Raw genomic sequence first — 17,812 nt, 5'->3', positions numbered from 1 at the left:
CCCGTTGATTTGTTTAAAAGAAGAGATGCAACTGCGCATCTAAAGAACATGTGGACCCGTGAGGACAAGTTGATAAATTCTATAATGGACAATTGAGCAGAATAAGGACTTTCTAGGAGAATTACTCTTCCAGGGTGGGAGTAATTATAAACCTCAAATACAGCCGAGAATATCCACGCCATGTCTCAATCGCAATTAAACAGTGACTTTCAGGAAGTCGTCGCTGCCGTTTTTGATAACTGGACTGCCCTTCAGGTGAGTACTTGATTATGCATTCAATCGGAAGTTTATTTTTCAGTTACTTCGTTGACTGATTTCAATTTTATTACTAGCTTGCCATCGCCAATGGCCCTGGTGGTTTGAAGAGCCAAGAAATTGTGAGCAACATGATCAGCAGTGTCACCCAATCCATATGTAGTAACGGTGAGTTGGTTTGACCTTAAGTTTACGTTCGGCTTAGTGTCTGGCTAATCTCACTAATGGCCTGCAATCGAATCGATGTTTTTGGCTAATACTCTAATTTCCTTACCATACATATATGAAGTAATCAGAAATTTTACCCTAGGTTAGTGCTCCCCCGTTTGCTAAAAATTCGGCCAAATTGAGAATCTGAGGTATTTGATAAAATGATATTATTTATTGTTTTTGGTGAGGGTTCAGAAATTGACGTCTTCCACTGTACCATTCACGGCAGTGAAGAATAGATTTTACATGCCTCCTTCAAGTGTAAATACATGGTTGGAGAATCCGTAATTATTCGTTAACGTTTGCTGAAATGATTCCATTCCTTATGTTTTTAGTGTTCTCATGGTTACATGTGTAAACAAAAGTATGTTACTGGTGATAAAATTTATTCTTAATTGTTTTCATCTCAGTTAATTTAGGGTACTTATATTACGTTCATTATTTCCTCCTCATCTCATTTGTGTGGCATTTAATGTGTGAGTACTCCGAGGGTAAGTTTCATCAGAGAAGAGAAAGGTTAACCTCTGTTTTAATTTTACCTGTGGTTCTCCCACAGTCAATGTTTTACTTGTCTCATTATAATGCTAAAGAGTCTATAATTTTACAATTCAGAGGTTCAAAGGCTCCCTACTGCACTAAACATTTTTGCAATTGTTGCGTTGTAATTTTTAGTGACATTTCTACGTTTTTTCTTGGCATGCGAAAGCATTGACAATCCTCATGTATGGGTTTAATCCTGCAAATCTCGTAAAAAATTGCCATTAAATTAGTAAATAACTCTAATATCTTAATTTTGTCTTCATTGAAAATGTAACTGCTATTCTGAAATTCAAATTTCCATTCCAGAAAACATAGATTCTTATGATGTAGCTGATATGCTTCATGATATGTTGGATGAAAATTTCCAAACCGTTTGTGAAGATGATTCTCCAGAGGAAGTTGGAGAAGTATTGCTGAAGTATTTTTCCAAGTGCTGCGCTGGGGAGAAACATTTAGTCGACTTAGAGTTAGGCAATGTCAAGAAACTCTCTGCCTCAGCATCTCAAAGGAATCCTAGTCGTAGAGTAAACATAGAGGTATGTACAATTAAAAGTAATGATGTCTAACATTTAATTAGTCAAGAGATTGTATAACATAAATGTTAGTTTATTCTTTCTAATTATTACGTCTCTCTGGACTCAAAAATGACAAAAATCCAAAAAATAAGACAAAAGGAAAACACAAATCGCGTGAATGGGAAACAGTATTACTAATGTGACCAACATGCAGAAATGAACCCATGTAAAGTCTTCCAATGTATTCTATCCATCAAGATAATATCCATCTAACTGCTTGTTTGTAAGTTCGAAGATTTTCGTGGCGTTGATCAGATGATCTCTTCATTCTCTTCGGGTTTTCACTGCGTCCGTTGAGTTTTGGCGACAAAAGTTTCGCTGACATTGTTCGCTGACACGCTGAAACTGTTGTCACCAAAACTCAACGGACATGGTGAAAACCTGAAGAGAATGCAGAGATCATCTAACAGCTTGTTCATTTAACAGCAAAGAAACAAGTCAACTCAATAAAAACAAACTCGTTAATAATTAAATGAAAACAACTGATGCATATCTGCATACTAGCCTGCAAGCCGCCTCGATAAGCTTGTGGTGAGGGGTGTTAGGGCTCCAGCCATTAAAAAATAAAAAGGAAATGCTCTAACGGAGTTCTGCTTAGTATTATTACAGTCCTTTGTTGTATGGGAAAAAACGACTTCGTATACGTATCCAATGCATATCTCTCTTGATTTATATTTTCTGTTGGACCCTGATATATGTTGGGGTTCCAATATGATGTTACTTGTGTTGCTCTGAAAAATTCTCAATTGCTCAAGCTATCTAAGCCTAGTGGGCAGCCTCCGAGTCGCGAGTGGCTCAGAGCCTAATTCGTTTAATATCTTACTTACTGCATGCCCGCAGCAGATATAGCCTGTGTCTGAGTAACTAGTGGCTCTTAGCCTAATTTGTTTAGCATCTTACTTACTGTATGCCTGCAGCAGATTTTGCCACTTTTAGTACAACACACACATGGTCTAAAGACAGTTTTACACGGTACACGGAATTGCGCAATCTGACGTACGTGTGAAGGTGCAGTCAAAATTGTGTCGTGTAAAGCGGTGAATTGCTAGAACACATGCGAGAATGCGTGGATGCGAGACGGCAAAATAGCCCCTGTTCTAATTTCGTTCATGCATTCGTGCAATTCCACGCCATTTTAGAAATAAATGCAGCTCTAACCTGCACAATTCTGTGCCCCGTGAAAACGACCTTAAGTTGTTTAACATTCAATCTATTTGACATTCAACCATCTTTAGCTGTGGTGTGACCAACCTCCTCTCTGTCAGGTACGATGGCAAATTTACTATTAGGGTCATTCCATGTCAGTTCATCCAGGCATGACACCCACCGACTCGGATTTTGATGAAACTTGCCAATTTTCATCCTTCCATGCTGGAATGAAAAAGTGTTAAATATTTCTTGGCTATCTCTAATAGTTTTTTTTTCACGACCATTTGAAGTTTGGGTGAAACAGCTGTTTTTCAATGGATGTGGTCTCCAAAGGCACTTGCGCCTCCAGAGGGAAATAATTTGTCTTAGCCATAGTTTTCATCCGATTCTTATGAAAATTTGCAGGTTTACTATAGAAGTCATGAGAATTCCAAAATCTTATTGAAAAATATCCTAAGGAATATTGGAAATTCTCTAAACTCGTATGTTTCATAAGATTTTAGAAAATTTTGCGTCAAAAACATGGTTCTATAAAACTTCAAATTTTGACCTGAGGCAATATCTGAATCAAGCTAAATTATTTTTTCTAATATTCCTTAAGGTATGACCCACCACCTGTAAAAATAAAATTCATGGCTTTTTGCTTGCTTTGTTGTTAAAAAAAATTTTATGCAAAAAAAATCCTTTTTCACGACTCTGGTCGTCAGTGTTGGGTCCTCCTCCAAGTGTGATGAAATGCTTGTGTAAACTGCTTTCTATATCTAAAAAATATTTATAACATGTATCTAGTGCATAATACATTCAAAAATTAAAACATTTTTTTATGTGTAGGTTGTTTTTCTCCCGATACGAAAAATATATTTTTGAAATAGAATATTTTAAGGAATTCATAGCACTAACCCATCATTGCTGGGGATAACTTGATTATTGCTATATAAAACGCATCAAAATAAAGGATGCATGTCAATACAAGTCACCTTTCTCCATTTTGTATTGACAAAAAAACTTCACAAATGTGTTTTACTTCAATAATGTTGCACAACTTATAAATGAACAATTACAATATATAGTCACTTTTGTCTGTGCATCAGTTTGTAGTTAAATAGGATAGTATCCAAGGTCTTCACTGAGGCCTATCTCTGAGAAAGCTAATATTTCAGTAACACTAGAGTTACATTTTTTTCCCAGTAGTGGTAATTCCAAGTTTTCCTTTTAAATCCAACAGCCGTCGGTTCACACGTTTAATGTCTTTCTCCGAGAAGTAATACATTCGTCCTGAGCCTCTTGTGGTTGGAGTTTCCACATAACAAATGACATTATTTACAGGAACATTGTAAATATCTTCTTTCTCTTTTGGCCAGTAAAATGATAAAGAATTTCACTTTTATATCAAATGGATCAACATCGACATAAGTAGCCCAAAAAACCAGTGATTCTCATACAAGCAGGCCACAAAAGAATTAGTACAAGTTTTTGTCAAAATTTCTTCCCTACTTGGCTTTATCAAGAAATTGTGGACAGAACTGTATGTGGTATCAAAGCTAATTTTTTTTGTCGCAATAATGTATAGAAGAATGGTAGCTACGAGTACCTGGGATTGTTTTTACAAGGTACCAGCGAGTTTTTTTATTGTTGCCGAATCATTGATAATTGTTCTTTTTTTAAAACGTAAAATGAAATTTTGTCCACTTTGTACTTGCAGAACTCAAACACCTTTTTAATGGAAGTCATTGTATTACCCAGATCCCGCTGAAGGCTTTCTCTTGTAAGAATGCACTTAACTGTTCCACCTATCCCATCACATAAAGATTTTCCATGACTAGTAGAAAAAAAGACCAAGAAGCATGCAAGTCAAAGTCCTGGTGATGATGGCACAGGTTTATAAAGTTTTTACAGTTCTTATATTGACCAGCACAACCATCACTGAAATATTGCACTTCCATTACTTCAAGGAACTTTTCCTTTAAAAACTGAGTGACTATTTTTTGCGTTTCAAATACGAAAGCTACATCATGTTCTAGATCATCACAAAATACACACAAACTTGACACACACATCTTTCTTCAGCTGTCCACGAGTATAAATTACCGCTGGATGTAGGGAACAACCATCCTGATTCCAGTGATGACCCTGAACCTCATCTTGTATTACATAATGGTAGTTTTCACCGAAATCCATCAAAACAATGGCTTCATCTGGCTGTAGGTTATTTTTTAGTTCTTTTAGGTATCTCGCCTGGGATTTGTTTATGAAGGAATGTGGGAGAAGTTTTTCCAGATTGTTCACCAGACTATTGATGTATTCATCCAGAGTCACTGTTAATCTAATTTGTTGGGTTCGATACGTTGTCACCCATGCACTGTATGTCACTTCATCTTCAGGGTCTCATTCCTCATATTTACTTTTCAGATGTTCCTTCAGGCGTTTGTCATACATACATTCTGAACAGTGCCGTACCATGCAATCCCTGTTATCTTTGGAACATACCAAGTAGTAAAATAGGTCGTTGTAGGTCTCCTCTATAGACCATCCATGGAGAAGAAGTGATGCATTCTGATGGATAGCACAGACACACACAATGGGTTGCAGAGGAGCCTGCCAACACGCACCATTTAGGCCGCAACAGACAAAATTTTGAAAACCCTATTTTTACATGTAGGAATTCAAATTAAAAAGCTGCATACAGCTCGTTTAGATTACTTGGAAGTAACCTCTTTTGCTTGTGGACATTTTTGGACACACTCACCTTATCTTTCATTCCTGGCATAAGGCGTGAATACTCGTAATTTTGGTAGAATGACTGAACTAAGTCCACTGCAGTTTGTTCTATGTTTTTCCCCCTCCTTGGATCTGGTATGGCTATGATGCCTTTCATTCTTAGAATTCCGTAGTATGCTGAATTGTATATTCACTAACATTAATTTTGGTGGCTACTTTTTTCCTACTCCATGAAGTCGGAGCTAGTGTTAGTAGCTGAATTATCTCTCGCTGAATGCCTGCTGTCACCAGTTTTTCTTTTAGTAACCCAACTAGCACATCCATATCACTCGCTTTATCAAGAACTTCTGAATCATGCTCTGGAAGGAAATCTTTTTCCAGTACTTCGAAAACCTTTTTGTTCAAAGTAGAAAAACATTAATGAGGTAAAAAACATTCGTGAAGTTTTTTGCCAATACAAAATTGAGAAAGGTGACTTGCATTGACATGCATCCTGTATTTTGATGTGTTTTATATAGCAACAATCAAGTTATCCCCAGCAATGATGGGTTAGTGCTATGAATTCCTTAAAATATTCTATTTCAAAAATATATTTTTCGTATCGGGAGAAAAACAACCTACACATAAAAAAATGTTTTAATTTTTGAATGTATAATGCACTAGATACATGTTGTAAATATTTTCTTAGATATAGAAAGCAGTTTACACAAGCATTTCATCACACTTGGAGGAGGACCCAACACTGACGACCAGAGTCGTGAAAAAGGATTTTTTTTGCATAAAATTTTTTTTAACAACAAAGCAAGCAAAAAGCCATGAATTTTATTTTTACAGGTGGTGGGTCATACCTTAAGGAATATTAGAAAAAATAATTTAGCTTGATTCAGATATTGCCTCAGGTAAAAATTTGATGTTTTATAGAACCATGTTTTTGACGCAAAATTTTCTAAAATCTTATGAAACATACGAGTTTAGAGAATTTCCAATATTCCTTAGGATATTTTTCAATAAGATTTTGGAATTCTCATGACTTCTATAGTAAACCTGCAAATTTTCATAAGAATCGGATGAAAACTATGGCTAAGACAAATTATTTCCCTCTGGAGGCGCAAGTGCCTTTGGAGACCGCATCCATTGAAAAACAGCTGTTTCACCCAAACTTCAAATGGTCGTGAAAAAAAAACTATTAGAGATAGCCAAGAAATATTTAATACTTTTTCATTCCAGCATGGAAGGATGAAAATTGGCAAGTTTCATCAAAATCCGAGTCGGTGGGTGTCATGCCTGGATGAACTGACATGGAATGACCCATTATTCTTCATTTGAAGCTGTCACAATGAAGGCAAATGGAAGTTAAGAGCTATGAAAGTTGATATATTTATTCAATAGATGGTTAGTCAATTGGTATGAACTACTATCCTATGCTACCCGGGATGAAGCTTGTGAAGACATGAACGAAAAAAGGGCCAAACTGTGCCTAAGATAGCAGTTGTAAATCTTTGACTATTTGCAAATGAGCCCATGGTTCCAAGTTCCAAAGAATTGTCTCAGTAGCCACTATTACGTTAAGCTCTAGACAGTTTTTTGAATCTTTAGTCGTTGGATAGGATGAGGTTGAATGTTAGGATACCGTATGATTAGTAAAAAACATCTATGGCATTTGGTCACTAAAAATTTTTAATTCGTTATGAAAGGTACTTATACTTACTATAACTTCTCGCAAATTGGGAGAAACAGTGGTTCTTGAGTATAGCTAAGTGCTGAGGTATGACACAATAATCGACAGGTCTCTTCTTGTGTTAAAAGTACATACATACAATATACATACATGTATTAAGTTATAATGTAATGAATTTGATGCTATTTTTTTTTGCCGTAAATGCTATGTTTCCACCATGTACATTATTATCATCTCCTAATTGTTTTCTTGTGCATTTATAAAAAAATAACAAGAAAATAGACTCCAAAATTTTTATACCTCCAAATCTCATCATCTTATCTCATCAGCAGGTCATGATGGTATTCACTCTTTGCTGAAACTTGGTTACTAAGTTAACTTAATCTGCGATGTACCAGTTTTTTTTTCATTAAAATGAAATTCCACATATGTATGTCTGTAGGAGTTTCTTCTTTAACCGCATAACTGCCAGCATATTTCAAGTTGAATGTTTGATGGCTGCCAAGGCTGTATTCGGGAAGTTTGCCGGATTTCAGATTTTTTATTATCTTTAGTAGGCACTAACTGCTATTCTATGTATTTTTTTTTCAAATTTTGAATGCAAGTTTCTTAAATTAAGGGGACTAAAACCATGGAAAATTATAGGGGTTGAATATTATTTTTATTAAGGAATAAGTGGCTCTTGTATTACCTATCATTGCTGTTGTAAATAATTGGGGTAATGAATGTGTCTGTGGTAGTAGTATTTGCACATCCTACAAGGGCCAGTATATTAGCCTGCTAGCTGTAAAGAAGACAAATCTATTGATTATTTTTTCTTAATCCTACTTTTAATAATTTCAGTAGAGCATATATTTGTTCATGGAACTCAATAGTCATCTCCTTATGCCTGTTACACTTGAATGTAAATGAATTAATTCCACCTTTTGTGACACTTATGAAGCAATAATACTGTTTCCAAGTACAATGGGGCATTGGATACCTCAGTAGATATTATACTTTTTTGAGGTTACTATCACATTGTATTAATAGAAGCTGACATAGTTATCACAGTTACAATTACACAGTATCACAGTTACAATTTATACACATCCCAGGAATTCTCTATAGAACATATTTCAATTGTAGATTTGAGTTACGAAGAGTGATAGAAAATGTTTATTATTTTATAAATAAAATAGAAAGAAAATAATTCTTTTCAACTAAAAATCGATGCAAAAATTCTTTCCAGGAACCAGCAACTTCTGAGGTAAATGGTGAAGGAAGTGGAAATGACGTTGATGCTAATGGTTCTGTTAATGAGGAAGAAATGGAAGTTGATGATGGGTGGACTACAGTGAAGAGCAAGAGACGGACATGAGTGTGTGGATATGCTTTGAGTGAATGTGTGTAAAACTCGCACTGTTCATATGTAGCAGTGAAAATCTCTGCTAATTACTTCTTTTTTTTTGAAGTTTTATACATTTTAAAGAAGGAAAAGTTGATTGATCATGTTATGAAGTGTTTGTTATTTTTATTTAAAAATGAAGCAAATGAAATGTCTAAGAATTAGAAGTTTGTTTTCCAACTCCATTATATACATGCTGTGTGCTTTCAATATCGCAACTTAAAATGACCAATTGTTATTATCTTTTAAAATTTACACTTAAAATCGTGTCTTTAAGTAATCAATGCTATACATCTGTGTGTTATTAATTTAGGTGTTTCGACAAAAACCACATAAGGGTATCACTCACATCACAAGCTCTATGAAGGTGATGAGTTTTTTTTTTAAGTAGAGAAATAGGCCTTAATCTATACAATGCCGTAAATTAGAAAAGTACCTAGTTAATTATTTTAATTGAGGCCAAATGGAAACCAATTCTTAAGTGTTAAGAGGTCATATTCCTAAGTTTCAATTATGCCTTTCCAATCTTCACCTTTAGGTAAAACTTGGAAAGTACTTATAAGTGGCCTACAATCATGTGCTGTGTGCAATCTGCCATAATCAGTACTTTTCCCTCAGATTTCAACTACCTCTTAGATCTAAATACAAGGGCTATCCAGAAAGAAGCAGATGTTTTGAAATAAAAGTGAACAAAGTAAAAGTAACAATTTTTATCATTTTGAAGTCAAGACTCTTTGGCAACTGTTCTCCACAATTGCTGTTTCAATTGAGGCATTTATCATGCTGTGTTAAAAGCTTTTCAATAACCTTCCCATAGAAATCTGAGCATTCAACCACCGATTCAGGTGCACTGTCATGCGTGTCAGTGTCAAATCGTTGTGTAACGAGCCATTTCATCGATGGGAACATCCCTCAGCGCCAAATCCGGGCAGTATGGAGTGTTATTAAAAACTTCCCATGAAGAGCTTGTGGGCTCATATTGCCATGTGTGGGCTAGTGTTGTCATGGAGAAACAAAACTTTTTTGCGGAGTTTTCCCCAAAGCTAGTTTTGTGTTGTGCGAGTCAATTTTCTGAGTGATTATTCCTAGACCGTACGCATCGTAAATATGGCGATAAATTTTAATTTGTGATTTTTTGCCAAAAAAACTACATTTTGCACTGAACAACTGGCGGAAATTTCAATTTCAGTGCTCATTTTAACACTCCACTGTATATAAAGCACGATAGGCACAATGTGAAATCCACCCTGGCTGATTGCGTATGGAGTGTAGGCAGTGCTGTAGTTGGGCCGGTATGGCGTACCCACTAAAATCCAAGCTCGTTATAAGCATACTGGTTAAACTATCTTTTTAAATCTGTAAAAAATAGCCTCGCTGTAAATTGTCCAATGGATTTCAGGAAGAAAAATCTGAAATGATAATTTACTTGTTCAGAGTTATCTCTTGGCACAACATGGAACTAGGATAAGACTTGGAATTTGACATTTCAATCGTGGCCGTATATATAATACATGCTCAGCTGTTGGAAAATTTTGGTGAGTACCACCTAAATTTTTTTTTCCAACTACAGCACTGAGTAGGGACCCTTTGACTGGAAGATAGCGGCACTATACTCTGTTCACTTTATGTTTGCGGGTGAGCTGGTGTGGCTAAAGCAAGTGGAGGTGAGGGAAGGGAAAGATCCTCGACATGTAACTTTCCCTTGGCCAATCAGCAGGCAGTAGGGGTGGCCTCAGTCAGTTGCTCTCAGACCTCCATCGAGTTAACATTGTGAATCTGCTCTTGCAGCAGTGTTGCCAAACCTCACGCGTTCTCCTTGTATGTCTTTAAGTATGCCTTTCATCAATGGTGCCTCATTCAGCGTGGTAGATGAGAATTTTATGGGATTCTGTGAAAAAATTATCCTCAACACCTTCCAAATGAGTACGTATATTGTCTTGGCACCGTCGTTTTCAGTGACTAACTAAGGCGGCTATGTAGATTTGGCAACGTTAAGTTTGCTCTTACTCTCTCTCACGTACTACCGCTTCCCCAATAGCGAAACCTTCCGGGAATGTCCGGGCTTTCACGAAAATTGGCCTGTTATCAATGGAAGAGTTAAATCTATTGATTCTTTTTTCTTAATCCTACTTTTAATTAATACAGCAGAGCATATATTTGTCCGCCGGCAACGTAGTGGAGTCCATAGCCTCGCACCGAGGTGGTCTCTCACAGCAGCAGCCAGACGTCACGCGGGATTTTCCCAGCATTCGTACTTAGCCGTCGCGTTTTCGCGTGCTTGAAAATTTTCGCTTTTCATTAAATCGCGAAAAATAGATATTGTCATTTAAAAATCTAAAAGCGTGAAATACGTACTCCTGGAGTAATAATTTTTCGATTTAGGCAATAAAAAAATAGAAAGAAACCACCCTATTGTGCCCTACAAAAATAACCGACAATGAGTGTAGTGTAGGTATCATATGTGATACAAAATGCAATTAAGGGCTAAAGAGAGTGAGCAGCATTTAACAAAATGGTAAATCTGAGTGAGGAAACCCAATGTATAACACACTCATAAGCAGGAAAATAGACACGTTAATCTCACTATTTGTGACTTGGAAATGTTCAGGTCACGAGGAAACGGGGTATTTTTGCCGCAGGGCGCACTCTTCCCGCAATATGGAACAACGATGTCCAAGCTCCATTAACTTCCTCCCACTACAAGAATTTGCTTGCAGCCAAACTGCTACCAACTAGCTAGTACTAGAAGAGAGCTTTACTAGCGGACAGAATAAACAGGCTTACATGCCAAGAAATTGACCATTAACATATCTTCTCGATGAATGATGACAGTCTAATTTCGGTCTTGAAAACATGTCAATCACCTCAACTGAACGAGCTTGGGGAATTTGCGCGGAATTTTGAAGTCTGCCGTATAAGCTCACCTTAAGAGGACGTATCACTCTTTCTAACGGTCGCATTTTGTATTTTTCGCTATGCGTTACTCGTTTAAAATTTACGTAATCATCTAGAAATTTACAGATCATACAGAAAACGTTTGTTCGCAATTACCTGCATCTCAATATAAAAACTGTATGTAAGGGCGTATCCAAGTTTTTTTCTAGGTGGGCACAAAGGTGTGACAGGCCAACGGTTTTCCCAAAATTTAAAAGCGATATGCATGAATTACTGCACGAAATATTTAATAACACGAACAACATACCTTTCATTTTAATATAAAAGTTATTTATATGAAAATATCAATATGTTACACGTATAATGACGACAGGTTTCTGTTATGTCTCCTTCAGACGGTGTATATTATTATTATTAACTCGCGATCAATAGCGGATAAATCAGTGCAGATTATTTCCACCTTTGCATGGCATGCGCTCTTGTGGTCGAGATGATTTTTTGACTTTCACTTCATATTATCTCGGTTCACAATCTTATATGTTTATTTCAGTAGGGTAGGTATACCTAACTTTTGATACCAGAATTTACGTACGAAAGGAAAGCTTTTCAAGTACCCTCTACATTTTACTCTATTACTGATTACACAAAACGAGCGTAATGATAACAAGACCGTATAAAAAATCTTTTTAAGCGTCTGATGGGGGGACATGCCCCTGTACCCCCTCTAAATCCGCCTTTGACTGTATGCACGCACAATATTGGAGAAAATAATACTTTAATTGAAAGGTGAAAGTTTTAAAATTGAGACAGGTAAATTTTGACAAGGTTCTCGTAGCATTGAATAATATGAATGCTCTCTGGGTCTCCATTTTTCTTAGTCAAAAACGATATATTTTATCAGCGTAAAATATTTTGCGAATAATACATTGCAACAAAAAATTTTTTAAATAAATATCACGATCAAAGTTTAGCTTTCTTCTTCGTATACCATAAAAATGCCCACCTGGTAGCATAATTTTTATATGAATATTACGTCACCAAAACAGACCGGTAGAACGGAAGTGATACGTGCTTTTAATTATTTAATCCCACGATATATAGCTGTATCTCTGTACTTCGTGTACCTCCTCGCCTTGATGTATACTGTGCTTCAATAAACTTGCCAATGATAGGATACTGATGTTTAAATGAGAGTGTTTATGTTGACTCTTTTTATCCTATTTGTTATTGACTTTTAAGAGGAGAAAAGCATTTTATGTGGAGAGAAAATTTCAGCCGTATTGTTCGCACATAACAAAGTTACTCTTTCCGCCGTTTAACCCGGTTTAAATGAACTAAAAACGAAGCATCACTCGCGCTCGATTGTTTATATTTTTTAAGTATGACTGCTTAATAAATTAGCTTTACCATCTTTTTTCAGGGTAGATCGATAGCCAAGTTCTAATAACACGTATCTCAAAATTTGGCCGGTCAGAGACAGGTATCTTAAACAAAAAGAATGACATTAAAAAAATAAAATTCAAGGAAAAAACAACTCTATGTTTTAAAATGTATGGTTCTCTTTCAGCTTTATGAATTTTTTGTTTTTAATTTCAGTGTACCATTAAAAATATAAATCGTTTCTTTTGCTCCCCTGAAAAGTTGCTATTTTTCCAGCCTTTATATCAACTCACCAACCTGTCTGTTTGTTTGTCTGGTACAAATCTTGTAACTCAAATTTGACTCACTTCCTGTGAAGCAAAAACGCTGAAATTTTGCACACTTCTTCATTTCCGATGACAATACATGAAAATATAACTTTTTCTCTCCAACCCCCCTTTAACCACCCCCCAGTCAACCTATAGCCCCCCAAAACATGTTTTTGATCTAAGAAGTTCCAAATGGTCGATTTTCGTGTTTTGCGACCACAGTAAAAGTTATCCACTTTAGGCATATCCACATAGTAGGCATTTAAAAGCATAGGGGTGGCATTTTGAAACATAGGGGGCTTACCATTCACTGAAAATTTAATAAATATAGTGACTTTTTTAATACGTCACTTTTGGTTTTTCGGGGTCACTGAGTTTTTTTGCTTTGTGTCATATATAAACGTTGCTCATCCCCTGTAATCTAAATATAAAGGCTGGTTTAAAAAAAAATTTTTTTTATAAGAACTTATTGAGATACGTGTTGGTAGAACTTAGTCTTCGATATGTAGTCTACCTTGTCACGGTGGCGTAACAAGGAATATGCTTCGGGGGTTGGGGAAGGGGATCCCCTTTGAAATTTTTGAAATTTTTTTTGAAAACTGGCATGCCTGGAAATACATGTAACTCCATTTTGGCATTTGTTGCCGAACGGCAAAGCGGCAAACTTTACAAGTTTTTTCATTTAACATGAATCAGTTTCACTAAGTCGCGCTTCAAACCACCAATTTTACCATTTAGGCACTCAAAATTTGTCTCTTACTCGTAATAGGGTAGTTTCCTTCATCAAAGAAAACAAAAGGCATTGATGGCGATTCGTTACCCACCATTAGTGTATTCATAATACACAAATTATTTGGTTTTTGAAATACCGGTTTAGACGAATGGCAAGGGTCAAATTTTAACCTCATTTGAAAAAGGCCAGATTGGCGCCCATGCGATGCCACTCCACGTGACGTCACAGGGACCTAGTTTCTACACGAGAGGATAGGAGTTATGCATCGTCAGAGGCTACCAATGCATGCATGAGGAACAGAGCTCAGGGAAACATGTCTTAATAATCACCTATTAAAACTGGCTAAGTTCGGAAAGTTTTCTTCGCTTGATAAGGTATTAATAAACCTTTTTTAAGCCATGCGCTACCAGACAGGAAGGTACTCAGCTACCCGTTAGTATCCTGTGTCCTATCAGCGCTCAGAGCCTCGATCAAGGTCACCTACCAGGCGGGAGGGGGAACCAGAAATTCGTCGCACGGACTTTTTCCCTTCATTCCTACTTACGCGTCGCGTTTTCGCGCGCTTGAAATTTTTCACTTTTCATTTGATCGCGAAAAATAGATATCGTCATTTAAAAATGTAAAAGCGTTAAATACGTACTCCAGGAGTAATAATCTTTCGATTTAGGCAATAAAAAAATAATAGGAAACCACCCTATTCTTTGAGCAATCATCACAGCAGGGAAAACAGTATACTATAAAATTTTCTGAGGCTTTGGGGGGAGGGATCTATCCCCTCATCCTTCCATAGTTACACTACTGCCTTGTCAGCATTTTTCCGTATCTCAAATTAAGAAATTTTAACTTTAGTATTTTCTCAAATTTGAAATCGATTTAAGCAGGGGTGGTCTGGGATGATTGGGGGCCCTTGAGTGGGGCTTATGATGGGGGGTCCTCCCCTGGTAAATGTTTGGAGATTGCTTGCCCGGAAATAGGTTTTGACGCTATTCTGGCTCTTAAAAAAACTAGATAAAAGTTAAAAAATAATGCTATCAAAATTGAGAATATCACAGCTTAAAAACTATAATGATGCAATGTGGTTCTACTCAGTGGCGCTGACTCCATGGGGCCTGAGGGGGCACAAGCCCCCTCAAGGATAGGGTAGTTTCCTTCATCAAAGAAAACGAAACGCATTGATTGCGATTCGTTACCCACCATTAGTGTATTCATAATATACAAATTATTTCGTTTTAGAAATGCCGGTTTAGACGAATGGCAATGGTCCATTTTTATCCTCATTTGAAAAGGGCCAGATTGGCGCCCATGCGATGCCACTCCACGTGACGTCACAGGGACCTAGTTTCTATACGAGAAGATAGGAGTTATACATCGTCTGAGATAACCAATGCATGCATGAGGTGCAGAGCTCAGGGCAATATGCCTTAATAATCACTTATTAAAAATGGCTAAGGTCGGAAAGTTTTCTTCATTTGATAAGGTATTAATAATCCTTATTTAAGCCAAGCGCTACCAGCCAGCAGGGTACTCAGCTACCCGCTAGCAGCCTGCGTCGTATCAGCGCCAAGCCTCGCCTCAAGGTCACCTAACAGGGCGGCAGCGGGAACCAGAAATACGTCACACGGAGAGATTTCCCGGCATTCATACTTACGCGTTGCGTTTTCGCGCGCTTGAAAAATTTCACTTTTCATTTAGTAGCGAAAAATAGATATCGTCATTTAAAAATCTAAAATCGTGAAATACGTACTCCAGGAGTAATAATATTTCGATTTAGGCAATAAAAAAATAATGGGAAACCACCCTATTCGCTACGGATGCGAGGAAGAAATTTGTCAGGCTTATCGATTTTCCCTGGAATGTCCGGTATCGAGATTCGAGTTATCTGGGTTCATGATGATCATATGTTGATCATATGACTCTTCCTAAATGCTTAAAAAAACTTAAAACTTACCACTTATAAAATTTCCCGGGGCAAGATCCCCAGTTTGGCCCCCCAATGTTTTTTGTTAGTCAGCATCCCTGGTTCTACTATCTATCCAGTGAATTTGGTCTTTTTAATTGCACTATAATCTTAAAAAACTTGGGGGGGGGGGGGGCGCAAAAGATATTTTGAGCTACCTATACTTTTATCGTAATGAAAAATAATCAAGGTACATGCAAAGGTTAAGAAAGTTTTAACTGATAATACACTTATACAAGACAGTTCCATTTGATGATATAAAAACTTTACATGCACGTGGTTCTGCAATGTGAGGCAATGCGGTCGGCCCCGGAATGGGGGGGCACGTGCATATGTATCTGCCACTGTTTCTAACACCTTAATTTTATTAACTTTTTACATAATTTACCCTTAGTTTGCTGTAAATAAAGCATTAATGAAAGTGAGTTTTATAATATCAAACAAAAAGTTTGGTTCAACAAATCTGGACCCCCTAAAGGAATGTATTGCTGATAGTCAAGCTTTTTCCTCATGATCAACAAGTCTTGGCTGGGAATTTTAATTGATTTTCTTGTTTATATATTTTTTATTGTATTTTATTTTTATATGGACATACCTTTTAATACCGAAGGATGTACCTTTGAATACCATAAATATATTGTATTATAATAGAGTAGTTTCCTTCATCAAAGAAAACGAAAGGCATTGATTGCGATTCATTACCCACCATTACTGTATTCATAATATACAAATTATTTCGTTTTAGAAATACCGGTTTAGACGAATGGCAATGATCCATTTTTATCCTCATTTGAAAAGGGCCAGATTGGCGCCCATGCGATGCCACTCCACGTGACGTCACAGGGACCTAGTTTCTATACGAGAAGATAGGAGTTATACATCGTCTAAGATTACCAATGCATGCATGAGGTGCAGAGCTCAGGGAAACATGTGTTAATAATCACCTATTAAAACTGGCTAAGGTCGGAAAGTTTTCTTCGTTTGATAAGGTATTAATAATCCTTATTTAAGCCAAGCGCTACCAGCCAGCAGGGTACTCAGCTACCCGCTAGCAGCCTGCGTCGTATCAGCGCTAAGCCTCGCCTCAAGGTCACCTCACAAGGCGGCAGCGGGAACCAGAAATACGTCACACGGAGAGATTTCCCGACATTCATACTTACCCGTCGCGTTTTCGCGCGCTTGAAATTTTTCACTTTTCATTTAATATCGAAAAATAGATATCGTCATTTAAAAATCTAAAAGCGTGAAATGCGTACTCCAGGAGTAATAATCTTTCGATTTAGGCAATAAAAAAATAATAGGAAACCACCCTATTATATTAAGCTCGGGGCCCTCGGCGATCGCCGACCTTCCCAGACCACCCCTGGATGTAAGCAAGATACAGACTTATGTTGGCAGAGGTTTACTCTCTACTGCCTAGCAAAGCCAAAACGATAGCTTAAGTTTTAAACAAGAAATGCTCACAGTAAAAGGCTAAATAGGCGAACCCGGTAGAGAGAGGGAGAGAGAGAGAGAAAGAGAGAGAGATGCGCGTCATCTTGACTGGACGTGGACTGTTTTCATTTTGTATAATGCCCACACCAAAAAGTATTCATTTTTACCAAGAATTCCATAGCCTAGACCAGTTTCCCAACCCTTTATGTCTAGCGACCCACCTCATAATTTTTTCCATTTTCGCGACCCACCCCTACCCCACCCATGATTACACACACACATGCAAATACGTATGTATGCATAATGTACACTTAATTGGTATTTGTATACATTTATATTCGCTATTGTTTTCGTTTCAATGTAATAGGCAAGCGTTGCACCAAGATGTTTTACGTTAAAAAAATAATAAAAATGACACATACATAAAATTAAAATTATCTGGTGAATCAGTTAAATTTGGTACATTTTCAAGAGCCACGCCGCGACCCACTTAAATTCCGCCCGCGATCCACTGGTTGGGAAACGCTGACCTAGACCGTAAATCAGCCATTAACTCGATATCTGGGCACTTCCAATAGTATCCAGGTCCAGGG

The 17,812-nt window shown here is 37.1% G+C and overlaps 1 protein-coding gene across 1 annotated transcript; it reads left to right on the top strand.

The window, feature by feature from the left end:
- The first annotated feature begins 28 nt into the window (after nucleotides 1–28).
- Nucleotides 29–8,673, top strand: LOC124169837 (pre-rRNA-processing protein TSR2 homolog). The gene is made up of 4 exons (XM_046548624.1): nucleotides 29–255; nucleotides 333–423; nucleotides 1,312–1,541; nucleotides 8,357–8,673. Exons 1-4 carry the CDS (start codon nucleotides 181–183, stop codon nucleotides 8,483–8,485), a joined length of 525 nt encoding a protein of 174 aa, XP_046404580.1. The 5' UTR covers nucleotides 29–180; the 3' UTR covers nucleotides 8,486–8,673.
- Nucleotides 8,674–17,812: the final 9,139 nt, after the last annotated feature.

The sequence above is a fragment of the Ischnura elegans genome, chromosome 12, assembly GCF_921293095.1.
Source record: "Ischnura elegans chromosome 12, ioIscEleg1.1, whole genome shotgun sequence".
Classification (NCBI taxonomy): domain Eukaryota; kingdom Metazoa; phylum Arthropoda; class Insecta; order Odonata; family Coenagrionidae; genus Ischnura; species Ischnura elegans.
This window is presented reverse-complemented; position numbering and strand designations above follow the sequence as displayed.

Excerpts from the sequence above, each read along its gene's own strand:
- LOC124169837 (XM_046548624.1), top strand. The coding sequence starts at position 181 with ATGTCTCAATCGCAATTAAACAGTGACTTTCAGGAAGTCGTCGCTGCC. Across the intron at positions 256-332 it reads ATAACTGGACTGCCCTTCAG|CTTGCCATCGCCAATGGCCC; the intron begins GTGAGTACTTGA and ends TTTTATTACTAG. Across the intron at positions 1,542-8,356 it reads GTCGTAGAGTAAACATAGAG|GAACCAGCAACTTCTGAGGT; the intron begins GTATGTACAATT and ends AATTCTTTCCAG.